This window comes from Lycorma delicatula, chromosome 4 (genome assembly GCF_047948215.1).
Source record: "Lycorma delicatula isolate Av1 chromosome 4, ASM4794821v1, whole genome shotgun sequence".
NCBI lineage: Eukaryota > Metazoa > Arthropoda > Insecta > Hemiptera > Fulgoridae > Lycorma > Lycorma delicatula.
The window spans coordinates 57,538,528-57,555,635 of NC_134458.1; the positions used below are offsets into that span (position 1 = coordinate 57,538,528).

Below are 17,108 nucleotides of genomic sequence, written 5' to 3' on the forward strand. Positions count from 1 at the left end.
TTTTATCTTGCCTAAAAGGTGTAATACACAAAATCAGGAAGGATTAAATTTTACACCTTTGCTACTTATGAGTAGTCATTTCATGCTAAACATTTCCTTACCCTTTACTGTAAGGAGTATAATTTTACTGTAAGCCAAATTAAGGAACTATGGGGATTAAGAATGAAAGTTATCAAAACAGAGACGAAAATGAATCATTTTTCAGAATGGATTTGAATAGTGTATCAAATAAATGTGTGTGTGTGTGTGTGATTTATATTGCAGTTATTTCTTAAGGATTTGTGAAGGGTGTGTTGTACTAAATTATCTCCTTAAAGAGCTAATTGGGTTAATTAATTATGTATTAATTCCATATTGAGGTGTCCATAGCTAAGTTTTAGTTGTTAACATTTAGGAAGTATACATTTCTTGTTCTGGAAAAGGGAAACACTTATTATTAGGTAAGGAAAGATTTTGCCAAAATCTTTTCCAAAATATTATAAGAAATTAAGTTTTCAGGAATCTTCAAGAAAATTCAGAAAAAGTAGGCAGGAATGATTATGATAACTAATGTTTAATTTGAATTAACTTTCAGCATAAATTATTTATGTTTAACATGTTTGTTGCCATGTTAATGCTACATACTGATCCCATCTCTTTGTCCCTTTGCGTATTACATCATCCTGCAACCACCACTTTTAAAATCTTAATTCAAGGCAAGGAGATCGTGTAATTACTAATTTTAAGAAAAATAATATTAGTTTGAGTTGAATGTGTTTATCTCATCTGTAGTGATTGCTTTTTTTCTTTTGATGTGGAAATCTAAATAGCAGAATACTGAAATTTTGTTTCTTTGCAATAGTTGATTAAATAAAGATTTACTAGTTTATTGATAGTGCAACTTTTATTCTGTTAAAGCTAATTAGTCAATAGAAACACAGTATTTTGAATCTAATAATAGATAATGTGAAACATACTGTATAAATAATTATGTTGTACAATGAATTAAAGTAATATATATTTAACATCCTCATTATCCTCATTAAAGTAATATAAAATATATATATAAAAATACTATATTTATATATAGTATATACTATATTTAGTTTATAGTTTATACTATATTTATTTATTTATTTATAGTATATTTATATATACAAATATATATAAATATATATATTTGTTAAAATAATAAACAATTTTTTTTTATACACTATCAAAATGTCTGGCATCTGAATAATCATTTGCAGTAAAAAATATACTTTTTAAGTAAATTAAAAAAACTGATATTCAGCAGTTAGATGACTAACTTTAAACATTCATCATCACCATCTAAGAAACAGATAAAACTTGCCTATGGATGGCCGTACTACAGCAGTTGGAAGCGTATCAGCTTGCTCTGCAACTACCCATTCTGCCATCGCTTTTGTCAATGTGTAAGTATTTGGATGTTTAGTTCCAAGTAGTGTTTCAGTTAAATCTTTGATTGTATTCTCTGGTAATGTCTGGCACAGCTGCATAATCTGCTGTGGATCAGCTGGAGGAGGATAGACAGCTTCTTCCACAGTTCTTTTATCAGCATTACTATATGCTGTAGATACATGCACTAAAGCCTACAACATAAATCTTATTTTAAAATATAAATGAATAATAAAAAATATCAAAATTAGTAGAAATAACTAGGTTAAAAAAGAAAAGGACTATAATGTTTTCAGTCTGTACTTTATATCTAGTGCTGTGGTAGAGAGGGGACAACGATGTATATAAGAAGTCTATTCAGAAAATAACAGAACATTTTTAATTACACGACAACAGAAATATTTTGTGGCGAGCGGTTGGCAGCATTTTGCTCTGCTTAACCTCCTCTGTAACCACATGTTGTTAGATTGTTAAATCTAACAACATGTTTAGTTTGATGTCTCGTTTAGTTTTTGTGTCATTGTTATTTGAGTGCAACGTGCTTAAGTGTTAGTAGTGGTTTTTGTAATATGCGATTTTCAGGAGCAATGATACAACGTAAAATTTTGTGTGAAACTGGGGAAAACTTTCACAGAAACATTTCAACTTTTGAAGCAAGTTTATGGAGGTGATACTCTGGGTCGTACGTAATGTTACGAATGGTTTTCAGTGGTCGTCAGTCAATTGAAGATGACCCTCGTCCAGGAAGGCCTTCGACTTGACAACTATGATTCGTTCAAAAATTCAACGATCTGGTGTTTGCAAATCCCCGATTGACTGTCAGAGAACTTGCAGAAGAGGTTGCATCTCAATTTGATCATTCTATGACATTTTGACTGAAATATTGAACATGCATCGAGTTGTAAAAAGGTTTGTTCCTCGTTTGATGACTGAACAGCAGAAAGAATATCGAGTGGATGACGTTTGTCAGCAACCTTTTGAACAAACCAATGATGATGAATCATTCATGCAAAGGATCATAACGGGAGACGAAATCTGGGTTTACGGTTACGACATTGAGACAAAAGTTCAATCATTACAATGGATTGGCAAAATATCTTCACGCCCCAAGAAAGCATATCTGTCTCAGTCCAATGTCAAAGTGATGCTTTCTGTTTTTTTTCCAGTCTTAATGGAATTGTGCATTATGAATACTTCAAGGTAAAACACTGAACCATGTGTACTATCATGGCATTTTACAGCGGTTATGTGAAAAAATCTGCGAAAAGAGACCAGAGTTGTGGCAAGACAAATCATGCTTCCTTCGCAAAACAAATGAAAATGTGCCTGCACACTCAGCTTGTCAATTCGTCACTTCTGTGCCAAAAATCAGATGACTGTCATCCCTCAGCTTCCTTACTAGCCAGCTTGTGATTTTTTCTTATTTCCAAAATTAAAATCAGTAATGAAAGGATGCTGTTTTAAGACTATTGATGACATTAAAGTAAATTTGTCACGGACCTTAAAGGTCAATTCAAATGAAGCTATCCGGGACTGCTTCGCAAAATGGAAACGCCGCTGGGAAAAGTGTATGAATAGGAGAGGGGAGAACTTTGAAGGGGATAAAGACCAATAATATGTAAAATTTATAAAAAGATTAAAAAATAAAGTTCGGTTATTTTCTGAACAGACCTGGTATTAACTTCTAGCATATACAGCCAGCTAACGAATGAAAGGACAGAGTTAGAGTTACTACTCGTGTAATGAGTTGCCCTTATTAAAAGTGCCAACAGCCTCTTCACACAACAGATGAGCAGGGTTGGGTTCAGGGCACTCTGTTGCCCTGGATGTTAAACTGTACCCAAAAAAGTGGAACTTCTTTAGGAATGAATGGTTTTAGAATACAGAAGACAATAGAAAATCACTTATTAAAAATCCTAGTGACAATTCCGTACATTACAGTATGATGCTGACTTCTGTTAATTGTTCTGCAGTCAAAATTGCTTCTCATTTAAATCTCTAGGAGAAACAACAAAAGAAGTTAAATAACCGATTGTATTTAGAACTTGGAATATCAACACTTTGTTAGAGAGTGGAAAGTTAGAGAATCTCTAGAGAGAAGGGAAGATAAATAGAATGGATATGTTTAGGACTGAGTAAAGTAAGGTGGGAAGGACAGAGTGAAATGAAGAGTGGAGAAGTTACCATATTCTATTTTGGAAGAAAGAAAGGAAGAAATGGGTTGGCAATAAGCCACTTTGTACTTTATAAGGAATGAAGCAGCAAAACAGATGCAGAAAGTATGTTATATAAATGAGAGAAAAAATATCATTAAGGATTGGAATGTATCAATAAATTAAATTATAGCGCAAGTATATAAGCCACCTTCAAACTTTGAAGAAGATATTGAAGAGATGTATAAGGGTATTGAAGATGTAATAAAATCAAAATGTTAATTAAAGAAATATACATATGACAAACAGCAGCAATGAAGTAACTATTACTGTAAAATTAATATGACTGACTGAGTGGGTCTAGGTCATGGTGTTAGACAAGGATGCTACCTTTCACAGACACTGTTCAACGTTTACATTGAGACTGTTGTCAACATTTACATGGTAAGGAATACATAACAATATATTATAAACATCATGTCAGAAGTGGATAGATATGCTACTCCATTACTCCATGGTCAAAATAGCATCTTTTCTAGCCACTTGCCTGGCTGGATCAAGGGGGAACTATAAAATAATTTTGATCACAGCAGTGTCATAAAATACACAAATAATTATATAATAAAATTAAAAAAATATAAATGGTTCAATTCCATATTATTAATTAAAAAGTAATAAATACATGAAATAATAGTAAATTAAATATGTGATAGTAATAAATAAATAAAATAAGTATAATATAAATAACAATTCAGAAGGTATTTATGAAAATTATTTGAGCATATATTAATTATATTTTTATTTGTTTAATGGAGATGCAAACTATTTAGAATGAAAATTAATAAATTGTTTTTTAGTGGTTCTCATACAGTTACACTTTCATGCTCATTCAATGAATGGAAGTTATTTAAATGCATAATGTGCTCATATAACATGAATTCCCCTTGAAATCTGCTTGATATGATGATTGTTAGTCTACTTCGCCAACAAGAAGTTACATCTTACAAAATTGTGATGTCGCTTATTCTATTTCCGATAACAGTAGGTTAGAGCTTCTACGTATGCAAATAATTTTCAGTTACATCGTATATTCAATCTGCAAAACTGTTGTACAGTAAAAAATGAGTGATAATACGCATAATTAATCGTAGTCTATAATAAATACACTTTGTGCTCAGTTGAAGCAGTGCATGTAACACATTGTTTCAGTATAGTAATGGGTAAATTAACCTGTTGCTTTACACTATTTCTCCAACTGTTTTTCAAGCCTGTGATGAATGTAAAGCACTACAAGTACAAGATTCAACAGTCAGTGTAACTTTTTCCAAAAGTAATGATGTTCACTATACAGCCAATCTCTAGTAAACAGTAAACAGTCTCTAGTTACTCTAGTGAACAGAATAAAGGTGTTATTTGTAGGGATAAATATCACCTGCATTTTGGTTGGCTTGCTGATGTACATATGTTTGGCTTAATGAAGAAAGCAATAGTAGACTACTTCATTCCTCACCTGCCCTAGCAATCACAACATGTGTGCTTGTTATTCTTAAAGATTAAATATACATTAATATAAATAATATCCATTATTTATATTATTTACTTAGTAGAAAAGTAATTTAAACTTATTTTTAATCAGAAAAACTGTCATCAGGAACATTAACAAATGTATACTACATCACTGGTTTTGAGCAATTATTTGGTAGATTTTGTGTACATTGTATTACATTACAATGCATTAGTTCTTAATATTAATTCAGATGTCTTTAGATCTAATTATTTATCACAGTAACAATTTATGCTTTTTATTTAACACTATAACCTGTTTGATTAATTAAGTATGAAATTATTATATAAATTTACTACTCAAGCAGTTGTATTTATCTAACTGTTTAGGATTTTCATTGAATAGCCATCATTCTGAGTGTATGAGTGTAGTGTTAAGTAAATATTCACCAAAAATATTAAAAACAATAATAAAAAAATTTAGTCAGATTAAAATAATTAAAATGTGTTTTCATTTAATGCATCATCTTTAAAGTAAATGATTTCAAGTAATGCAGATATGTATTTTACTACTACTTGAATAAATCTGTTTTTGTTCTTATATTAATTTATATCTTTAATAATATCAGTATCAAAATAGATTTTCATATACGTATTTTCATATATATAGATTCATTCCTAGTTGTTTAACAATTCTTTTTTCATAATTTCATACCATTTTTTTATCGGTACAATGTGTAGCCATGTTAAAATCATAATAATTATTCATATATAATGACATCTTTAAAGCATGTAAAAATCAGTCAGCAGTAAATAAATAACCTAATGTAATCTAAAAAGAGAATTTTTTGTTATCTGTGCTTTTTAGAAAATACTTTTCTAAAAATGTGGAAAAAAGGAAAACAAATTTAAATAACATATTTATTTTAGTATAATTTAAATATGTTTGTCAAGCAAGTATGTGTTGACTATTTTTTAGTACATTATCAATTTTAAGAAAATAAAACTAGCATGTTTTACATAATTTTTAAAAGTAATATAGAAGTATAGATACAGTGAAACTAGTTTATAATTTTGTAAATCAAGAACAAAACTTTTCTTATAAAAGAAAAAATCTAAGTTAAAAATTGGGAATTATCCCGTATGTAAAGGGTCAGATCAGTTTTTCACCATTAAAAGAGTGACTGGGCACTGAAGGAAGTTCAGTGGGCAAAAACTAAAAAAAGACAAAGATTAAAAAATAAAAATGTTAATGTAAATGTTAATTATTCATTAACTGAAGTGGCAGGATGTAAAAAATTCAGTAATCAATTTAAAAGGAGTATAAAAAATCTAAAGAATTGGAAATATTTGTTGTACTAATTGTGTGACTGATTGCATTCTGCACCATAATTAAATTCCTTTTCTTACTGAACACTAAGGATGAAAGATGTAAAATATATATGTTTAGATTACAACTCCAGTTTAGATTTTTCATTTTCTTTATAAAAATAAAAATAATTAAATAGTAAATAAAAAAGTAATAGTGTAAGAAAAAAATTAAACAGTGATAAGTCTAGTTAGGTCTTCTTTGATATTTCATAGATTTTTTTTGAAAAAGAAATAATAAATTAATCAAAAATTTTCTATATTACTGCAAAAATCATTATTAGAACTGTGTTATTGTGCTGAAACATGCATACACGCAAGGCTTTGCATTCATGATTGTGTGAATGAATTATTGAAGATCTTAAAGATTATTGATGAATTTTTGATATAACATGCTACTTATAAAACAACAGTATTGTATTTTCCCATCATTAATAAACTGGGGCTGTATTAGCATATTAATATCCCAGCCCATTCATTTATTAGTTAAGGTAGTTCATTTATAAAATAAAAACTCTATAAAAATATTCAGATGCATTTTATTGTTGACCTTGTGGATTATGGGGTTTTAATTATTTTCCTTAATCCACATTTATTTGTTGTAGTTATATTAACACCTAACAACCTAAACATTAAATGTTGAATTATATGCTCAGTGTAGTCAATAAAATAAAAAATGTTTAACATAACTTACTGTCATATGAATACTGTACTTTATTCTTAAGTTCTTTAAGGAAAGGAGCTTATCTAAAAATTAGAATTGTTACAACTAATTTAAAGTTTTTAAACTTTTTTTTTGTCTTCAGTCATTTGACTGGTTTGATGCAGTTCTCTGAGATTCCCTATCTAGTGCCAGCTGTTTCATTTCGGTATACCCCCTACATCCTACATCCCTAACAATTTCTTTAACATTCCAAACACTACCTGCCTGCACAATTTTTCCCATCTGTCTGTTTCTCCAGTATCAAAGTGACTATTCCAGGATGCCTTAATATGTGGCCTATAAGTCTGTCTCTTCTTTTAACTACATTTTTTCCAAATGCTTCTTTCTTCATCAATTTGCCACAACACCTCTTCATTTGTCACTTTATCTACCCATCTTATTTAACATTCCCCTATAGCACCGCACTTCTAATCTTTTCTTCTCAGGTATTCCGATCGTACAAGTTTCACTTCCATATAAAGCTATGCTCCAAACATATACTTTCAAAAATGTTTTCCTGACATTTAAATTAATTCTTGATATAAGCAAATTATATTTCTGACTGAAAGCTCATTTCACCTGTGCTATTCGACACCTTAAGTAATTCTACTTTCCAAATAACAAAATCTTCTACCTCCATATTTATTTTCTCTTTCTATTTTTACATTCAGTGGTCCATCTACATTATTTCTACTACATTTCAGTAATTTCATTTTGTTCTTGTTTATTTTCATGTGATAGTTCTTGCACAGGACTTCATCCATGCCACTCATTGTCCTTCTAAATCTTTTTTACTCTCAGCTAGAATTACTATATTATCAGAAAATCGTAGCATCTTTATCTTTTCACCTTACACTATTATTCCGGATCTAAATTATTCTTTAACATCATTAACTGCTAGTTCTATGTAAAGATTAAAATGTAATGGGGATAGGGAACATCCTTGTCAGACTCCCTTTTTTATTACGGCTTCTTTCTTACGTTCTTCGATTTTACTGTTGCAGTTTGGTTCCTCTAAATGTTAGCAATTGTTCTTCTGTCCCTATACTTGAACCCTAAATTTTTTAAATCCTGAACATTTTATTCCACTCTACATTATCAAATGCCATTTCTAAGTCTATAAATCCCATATATGTTGGTTTGTTTTTCTTTAATCTTCCTTCTACTATTAATCTGAGCCCTAAAATTGCTTCCCTTGTCCCTATACTTTTCCTGAAACCAAATTGGTCGTTTCCTAACACTTCTTCCACTCTCTTCTCAATTCTTCTGAATTAATTCTAGTTAAGATTTTTGATCTATGAGTAATTAAGGTAATTGTTCTGTGTTCTTCACATTTATCTGCAACTGCTTTCTATGGTGTCATGACAATAACATTCTTTTTGAAATCTGACCGAACTTCCATTTTTTCGTAAATATTATCCACCAGGTTGTATAATCTATCGCTTCCTCACCTGCACTGCACAGTAATTCTGCAGGTATCCCATCTATCCTAGGAACCTTGCTGCCATTTAAATCTTTTAATGCTCTATTAAATTCAGATCTCAGTATTGTATCTCCCTTTTCATCCTCTTCAACTTCCTCTTCTTCCTCTATAACACCAGTTTCTAATTCATTTCCTCCGTACAACTCTTCAATATATTTCATCCACCTATCGACCTTTTCCTTTGAATTATAAATCGGTGTACCATTTTTATTTAACACATTATTCGATTTCAAAATTACAGAATTCTCCTTAACTTTCCTGTATGCTTCATCTATTTTACCAATGATCATTTCTTTTTCCAATTCTGAACACTTTTCTTTAATCCACTCTTCTTTAGCTAATTTTCACTTCCTGTTTATAGTATTTCTTAATTGCCGATAGTTCCTTTTACCTTCTTCATCACTTCATCACTACCATTCTTATACTTTCTTTCACCTTTTCTTCAGGTTTTTAAACCCAATCTACATTTGATTATTACTAAATTATGGTTGCTATCAATGTTTGCTCTGGATATGCTTTGCAGTCGATGAGCTGATTTCTAAATTTTTGTTTAACCATGATATAATCTACCTGATACCTTGCAGCATCACCAGGCTTTTTCCATGTGTATATTCTTCTATTATGATTTTTAAACTGGGTGTTGACAATTACTAAATTATACTTCGTGCAAAACTCAATAAGTCAGACCCCTCTTTCATTCCTTTTGCCCAGCTCGTATTCACCCACAATATTTCCTTCCTTGCCTTTTCCGATGCTTGCATTCCAATCTCCAACTATTATTAAATTTTCATCCCCTTTTATGTGTTTAATTGCTTTGTCAATTTCTTTTTATACACACTTTACCTCATCATCATCATGGACACTTGTAGGTATATAGATGTTAACAATCGTTGCTGGCTTAGGTTTTGATTTTATCCTTATTAAAATGATTCTATCTCTAAGTTTTTGAAATACTCTACTCTCTTCCCTATTTTCTTGTTCATTACGAAACCTACTCCTACCTGCCCATTATTTGAAGCTGAGTTTATTATTCTAAAATCACTTGATCAAAAGTTGTTTTCCTCTTCCCACTGAACCTTGCTAATTCCTACTACATCTACATTTAAACTATCCATTTCCCTCTTTAAATTCTCTAATCTATTTTAGACTTCTAACATTCCATGCTCCGACTCATAGAACGTTATTTTTTTATTTTTTGGTGACCCCTTCCTTAGTAGATCCACTCGGAGATCCAAACAGGGGACTGGTTTACCTCTGGAATATTTTACCAAGGAAGGCACCTCTATCTTTGTTACATGAAATGCAGAGAGCTACATTTTCTTGGAAAAAAAAACAACTGTAGTTTTCCATTGCTTTCAGTTGCGCATTACTAGATTGAGTGATCTTGATATGGCCATTTAAGTCCTCCTGACCTTTCTTTTTCCTGTTTAGCCTCTGGGAATTACCGTTCAGATATTACTTCAGAGGATGAATAAGGATGATAAGTATGAGTAAATGAAGTGTAGTCTTGTACAGTCTCAGTTCGACCATTCCTCAGGTGTGTGGTTATTTGAAACTCAACCACCAAAGAACACCAGTATGCACGATCTAGTATTCAAATCCATATAAAAATAAATGACTTTACTAGGACTTGAATGCTGGAACACTTGACTTCCAAATCAGCTGATTTGGGAAGATGCATTCACTACTAGACCAACCCGGTGGGTTAAGTCCTCCTGATCTACGCACTTAACAACTACTGAAAGAGCTGCTGCCCTCTTTCAGGAATCATTCTTAGTCTGGCTCTCAACAGATACCTTTCCAATATGGTTGCACCTTCGGTCCAACTACTCTGTGTCATTGAGCACTCAAGCCCCCTCACAATTGGCAAGATCTCATGATTCATAGACAGAGGTTTTTAAACTAATATTTTTTATTATTATAATATTTTGTAATAATAAATATATAAACTTTTGAGGCAGTTAGCTATCATTTAGTAGTTTTATGAGATAAATTTAAAGTATGCATTGATGCTCAGATGAATATTACCCTTACATCTTGTTTTAGGATTCTGGTGATTTATTTTAGGCTTGAGATTAACTATTATAGCTATAATATATGTTTATTCCAATTACAGAAAAGTCAATAAAGATAAATTAATCGAATGAAGATCAAAATTTCAAAGATTATGCTTCCAAAAAGGACAGCGATAAAATTATACAAATGAAATGAATTAAAGTTTTAATCTTAGTGGATGTTTTTATTGATGTTAAAATATCTTTTAAATATGACCTACATTAGTAAAAAAAAAAACATATTGATAAAAATAAATTTTTTACATTTTTGTCTATGTTGATTGGTTACACACATGCTAATGTGTTCATAATACCCAAAAACAGTTTTAAATCTGTAAAACTTCTGTTAAAATTATTATTTTGATTTGGTTTTAGTATAAACTAAATCTACTTGTGCAAGGGTGCTTCAAAACATTTAGGGAATATGTTTAATTTAAAAAAAGTAGTATTTATTAAAATGTTTTAGATTTTATTTCCTTTAAATTAGTTTCCTTCAACAGCTATATATTATTTTTTGCCAGTATTAATAATGATTTTTAAACATTTCTAACATCCGCTTTTAGAGATATCCTTCAGTTAATTTGTTATATCAGTGTCAACTTATGTGTTAAATATCATCAATACTCATGCATTATTCTCCTTTTGTAGTAAGTTTAAAGTGAGGAAAAAAGTAGGCAGAGTCAGAAAATTATTAAGGATGCTCCGGAGGTGTTACATTCTACCATGTATGTTGGTATTTCTTGAGCAGCATGAATTGATATGCTGGTGCACTGTGTTGCAGAAGAACTTGTTTTTTCTATTTTTTAGGATTTTTAATTCTGATTGCATTTTTTAGATGATGAAGAATGTAGAATTTGAATACATTATCTTGTTCATTGTACTTGACTATCTGTACTGAATTCATAGTGAAATGAATTCAAAGTAATGAATTTTTACCTTCTATAGTAAAATAAAGTTTAATTTAATAGTGACATAAATAAAATAAAAAATAAAAAACTTTTCTTTGGCCTTGACTAAACTAAATTATCATCTGATGGTTAATATTTCATCCATAGATCATGTAAAAACACAATGTGTTGCTTCCTGTGATTATGTTGTTGAGAAAAATTATATTTTATCAATTTTACTAATTATGTCTCTGTCAGTGACATGGCTGTTTTTTCTGATCTGTGATAGAAAAATTTAACACATTGTTCATAATTTTTGGAATATGCTGACAATGCAATGCATTTGCTCATCATTGCAGGGAGAATAATGTAGCAACTTACAGTAATATCCCAACTTCTGACACTATTTCCTTAACAGATTTCTTTCTATCAGTTTAAAAATTCTTCAGTAGTAATAGTAGTAGTAGTAGATGGCTGGTCACTATGAAGATCATCAACATTAATACAATATGGAAATATCTTGTTAATGTTTCACCAGTAACTTTAAATCACCAGTAAAGTTTATAAATGGTTCTTGTTCCTTTTATAAATTTGTATCCTTTTTATTGTTGTTTCATTATATGCTTTTTCAGACTAAATTAATGTCTATCACAATTTTTTAAGTGGAATACACAATTTGACATTTGTATGTTATGTAGTGTTAAACAATTTGAATTGTAATGTCATATGCACACCACTGTTGCTATTATTAGAGAAGAAAAAAAAGTCGAACACCAGACATAGAGTAACATAAAATCAAGCATGTTGCAAATTTATAAAACAATAATTTTCTTGTAACAATTATTATTATAAAAAGTTCACGGAACCATTTTAAGCTTAGGATAATTGTAATTCTATTGTTCACTGTTATGAAAAATAATATTAGAAAATAAAAATTAAAAAGCTAACCCTATCAGTTGTATATGAGGTAAACATGAATAAAAGTATGAAACAGATGTTTCACGTAAAAATAAGATGTTATCTGTCTCATATTTGTATTCTTATCCCACTGGCTCATTCTTCACAATTCACGTCACTGGTGGTTTAGAAATATATTTAATTCGTGAAAATAAATATTTATTACTTCTGGATTGGATGACTTCTTTAAATTTAATATTGTAAAAAAGATCATTCATAACTAGTATAATAATTAAAATTATGTAACAAATAAATTTTTACCTCTCTGTTGTTGACTCACACATATGGCTCATATTAACTGCAATTAGGTTGATTAATTATAAATCATAAAAAGTTTAATATGGATGTAGTAAAAATTATTGATTAGATTGGATTACCTCTTTTTTAAATTTATTTACTGAAAAATCAAATTAAAAAAAAAACACATTATTTTAACTTCAATTTCAAAGAAAGAAAAGAGTACAACAAACCTGTAATTTTTTAATTGTAAGACAGAATTGGATAACATTCTGTGTTGCTTTTGTGTTGAGTCTCAAAGCATCTTGTAATCTTTCATTAAATCTGACTGTAGCAGCTGAATGGAAAACAATATTTGCTTCATTTTTTAATCTTGCTAGATCTTTTTCATTCAGTCCTAAATCAGTTTCTGTCACATCTCCAGCAACTGCTATCACTTTTTTTAACACATCTGGCTTCTCTTTTTGCAAATTGCTGAAGATCTAGTATTTAAAACAAATATGAAAATTAAAAAAAAAAAAAATTGTTAGTATTGTTAGTAAATTGTTAGTATTAATGCGAACAGAGCCTTTAGTTTAATATACTTAATATTCATTATTACTTATAATGCATCACTTTTTTAAAACAATATTTAATATTGATAAATGTACAGAGTGATTAAGGAGGAAAGGAAAATAATTTGGGAACTGATTCTAGAGCTTGAAATAAGAAAAACAGTTCATGTAAACATATGTCTGCAAAAGCTTTATTATTGAGTTACATTTAGTGAAAAAGTTTACTGATTTCAGTCCCCTGGTGAAATGAGGTCATAGTGAAATTTTTAAAACGTTATATAAGTGATAAAGTTGATGGCTTCTTATGTTAGAATAAAAAGTAAATAAAATACAGAATAAAACAAAAAAAAATTGAATAAAAAAGGTCCCAGAACTGTATTTCTCGTAGTTTTCATGATATCCAACAAAAACAGAAAAATTTGGTGACAAAAAACACATTTTTTTAGGTTTTAAGTAACCTACAATAATTTTCTTAATGACTAATAAGTTCGTAAATTTTATTATCAAAACTTGTAGAGAATTTAATTTTGAGTAACCATCAAGTTTACTTCTTAAATAATGTCTTAAAAATATCAGTATGAACTCATTTCACGGGGGGAACTGAAATCCAGGTGAAATTTTTTGCTAGCCGTAATTCAATAACAAAGCGTTTTTGGACATGTTTGTAGGGACTATTTCCTTATTTCAAGCTCTAGAATCAGTTCCCAGACTATTTCCATTTCCTCCTGAAAGACTATGTTTGTAGTAAAATCTGTCTTAAAGCAGCTATTAATGGTAAGTTCATTTAAATTTTAATTGTTCGAGACTAGATTTTATTACAAATTTTAGCTGCTCGGGAATTATCTTTGATTTACATTAAAATTTTTGTTAAGATATTGATTCAGTGTATAATAAAGTTAAGAAAATTTTGGAACATATTTATAGCATTTTCTTATACATCAATCATAAAAGCATACTAAAAGCCATATACATATTAATCATTGGTTGAATTTTGCGTTGTGGGATTCATATCTGGAGTGGTGCTTGTTATATTGATTCAAGAAAATTGATTTTATTATATTAAAAAAAATTTAATGATAGTTTCAGAAAAAGAAATGTATCAATTAAATAACTTACAAAGTAGTTGTTTTACACTGCCAAGTAGGTTTTTATAAGTACTATCTATTTTACAAAATTATAATGTAGGTTGTTATAAAAAATTTGAATAAAAGTTATGATTGGAAGGCAGAATTTTATTATATCAACATATCTTAAAAAGTAGGGAAAAACTAAATATCCAATATCAACATTAAATAACATCAGTTCACCAAGGATTATTGATTTCAAGAGAAAATATGACAGTTCTGAAGTAGTATTAAGTTAGATTGAATACATACAGGATGAATAAATAATATTATACCTTATATAAAAGAGAATAAAAATAATATTAAGCAGGGATATGAATGCTCCTTTTATAAAGAAAAAACAATTAAGAGAATCACTGATCTAAAATGTTGTTTGAATTATTACAATAAAATATATATGTTATCAACAATCATCTCATTTTATTGTCATATGAATCTATTAAAAAAAAAAATCTCCCTAATATTCATTGATTGTTATTGTATGCTTGTAAATTGGTTAATTTAGGCATAAAATAATTTCTAAAATATATTGATATTTTAGAAATTATTTTCTTTTAATTTAATGATTATATTTTTACTTAATTATTTTTAATTATATGGGAACATTATGTTAAGCTCTCTAAAACTTATCAGGATTTGACTGGCTGGTAAAAAAAAATCATTATCTATACTTAATCTTCTCTGTAAGGGTGATCTTAACAAACTGAGCTAAGTTAGAGAGAAGTTTACATTGCTATTCTGATTTGACCAGTATTTGAATTATATGACATGTTTTGAGATTGTTGTTTTTTGAATATTGTTGAGAATATATAGTAAGAAGGTGTAAGTCTTTTTGATGTCACAATAGAGATTTAGGAATGATCTCTTTGACTTACAAGATGAGCGGGATGATTTCAATTACCTCTTGGTGCCAAATATGTTTGATTTCTTCTGTAGAAGGAAATTAGAATGGTATCAGTAGATTCTGTAAACATTGTTTATTATATTGTTTTTCAAAATTCTAGTCACCAGGGGTTGTTATGATGATGTACACATTAATAGCATTTGTTATATGCTTGGAGTTGAGTTGTGTATGGATTATTTTTTTGGTAATATTTAAAATGCTTTTTTTAGCTGTCTTTATCTAGAATTCTTTGGTGAAAGAATTCTTGTGAGCTATTCAACTCCTAAATATTTTTGTCTCTGTGACTACTTCTACCGCTATGTTCTCATGATTAATTTTAATTTTTCCATTATGCATATATTTTCCTCTCTTTATATGCACCATTTTACAATATCTATTTATTATATATATATATATAATTTATTACAGTACACTTTTATACAAGAAAAGTTCTAAAAACATAAAAGTTTCCAAAATAAACAAAAAGGTACAACAATATCTTCCTTGGATACTTTTCAGTAAATTTATGAAAAAATTGAAAATTGGTGAATCATAGAAGAACCATGAGGAACTGAAAATTTGCAAGCCTTGGTTAATAAATTTAGAGAGTAGATTATTCTTTAGCTAGTCAATATCAAAGCCAGTGAATATCTGTTGTATGATTCTATTAATGATTACTTTCTTCTAATAAAATTTAAAAAAAAAATTATGTTATTACACTGTAACTCACATCGACCAATATTAATATGCATATTATATTTTTATTATATTTTATATTAATATTTATATATGTAACAGTTAGTACTTCACAAAATATTTTTATAGATAATAATTAAAGGAAAACATTCAGAAAGTGTAATGTAATTCACAATGTAAATGAAAAAAAAATTCAACAAGTAATAAATAAATATAACAATAACAATAAAATAAGTAGTAATAACAATTAGTAAATTTATTTAAACCCATATAAAAAATTTAATAAATCTAATGTTAAATACTTACTGGATTTTTTAATAACTCACGAAATCGTGTTTCAACGTCAACTCCTCTTTTTGAACGTATCAACAGAAAAATATTTACAATGCCTGGGCAGGATCTCAATAGTTTTTCAACTAATGCTTTTCCAACAAATCCTGTTGCCCCAGTAATTAAGACTGAACTGCCAGAGTAAAAGTTCTGTATTGGGCTTTGAAAGATGTTTTCCTCATTTTTATTTAGATTAAAATCTACATTAATGTTATTGTTATTGTTATAGTTGTTGTTATTGGTTCTGTTATCGCTGGGCATCATTATTTATCTATTTATTTGTTTATTAATTCTCTGAGGTTGCTGTAAGAATATTTTTAAAAATCATCACACTACCTCAACCTGCAACAAAAACATAATTTGTATGTGATGCTGTGCATGTATTCATTCAGTAAGAGAAAATATGAAATAGTTGACAGAAATTTTTTTAACTGATTTATTGGATTTTCAAATAAAGTGGCATATTCTCCATTGAATATTTCTGAAATTATTAAAAAAAACAAAGATATATTTCTGACTTCATAAGCCATGACCAAAATTTATCAAAAATTAAATCTTTGACTGATTGTGAATTAACTATAATTCAAAATTTCCTTACATAATAATATTATTAGACATCCTACAAACTAGTAACTAAAACACATAATTGTTTTTTTACAAATTTTCTAATGCCATCATGTGAATAGTAGATGGTGGTCAGCTCTTCCCTGTTTTAAAAAGTATACTATTTCCTAAATATCAGTCTACACAATTCATACATATGGGAACCAAAAAATGA

At 28.9% G+C, this 17,108-nt stretch overlaps 1 protein-coding gene across 1 annotated transcript in view; it reads right to left on the minus strand.

Moving 5' to 3' along the window:
- LOC142322858 (putative fatty acyl-CoA reductase CG5065) overlaps positions 1-16,639 on the minus strand; it is a 30,190-nt gene extending 13,551 nt beyond the window's left edge. The window contains exons 1-3 of the mRNA XM_075361943.1: positions 16,307-16,639; positions 12,977-13,225; positions 1,334-1,592 (exon numbers count right to left, since the gene is read on the minus strand). Coding sequence (XP_075218058.1) covers positions 1,334-1,592; positions 12,977-13,225; positions 16,307-16,594 — 796 coding nt within the window. The 5' untranslated portion in view covers positions 16,595-16,639. The remainder of the gene's footprint in view (positions 1-1,333; positions 1,593-12,976; positions 13,226-16,306) is intronic.
- Between the last annotated feature and the right edge of the window lie 469 nt (positions 16,640-17,108).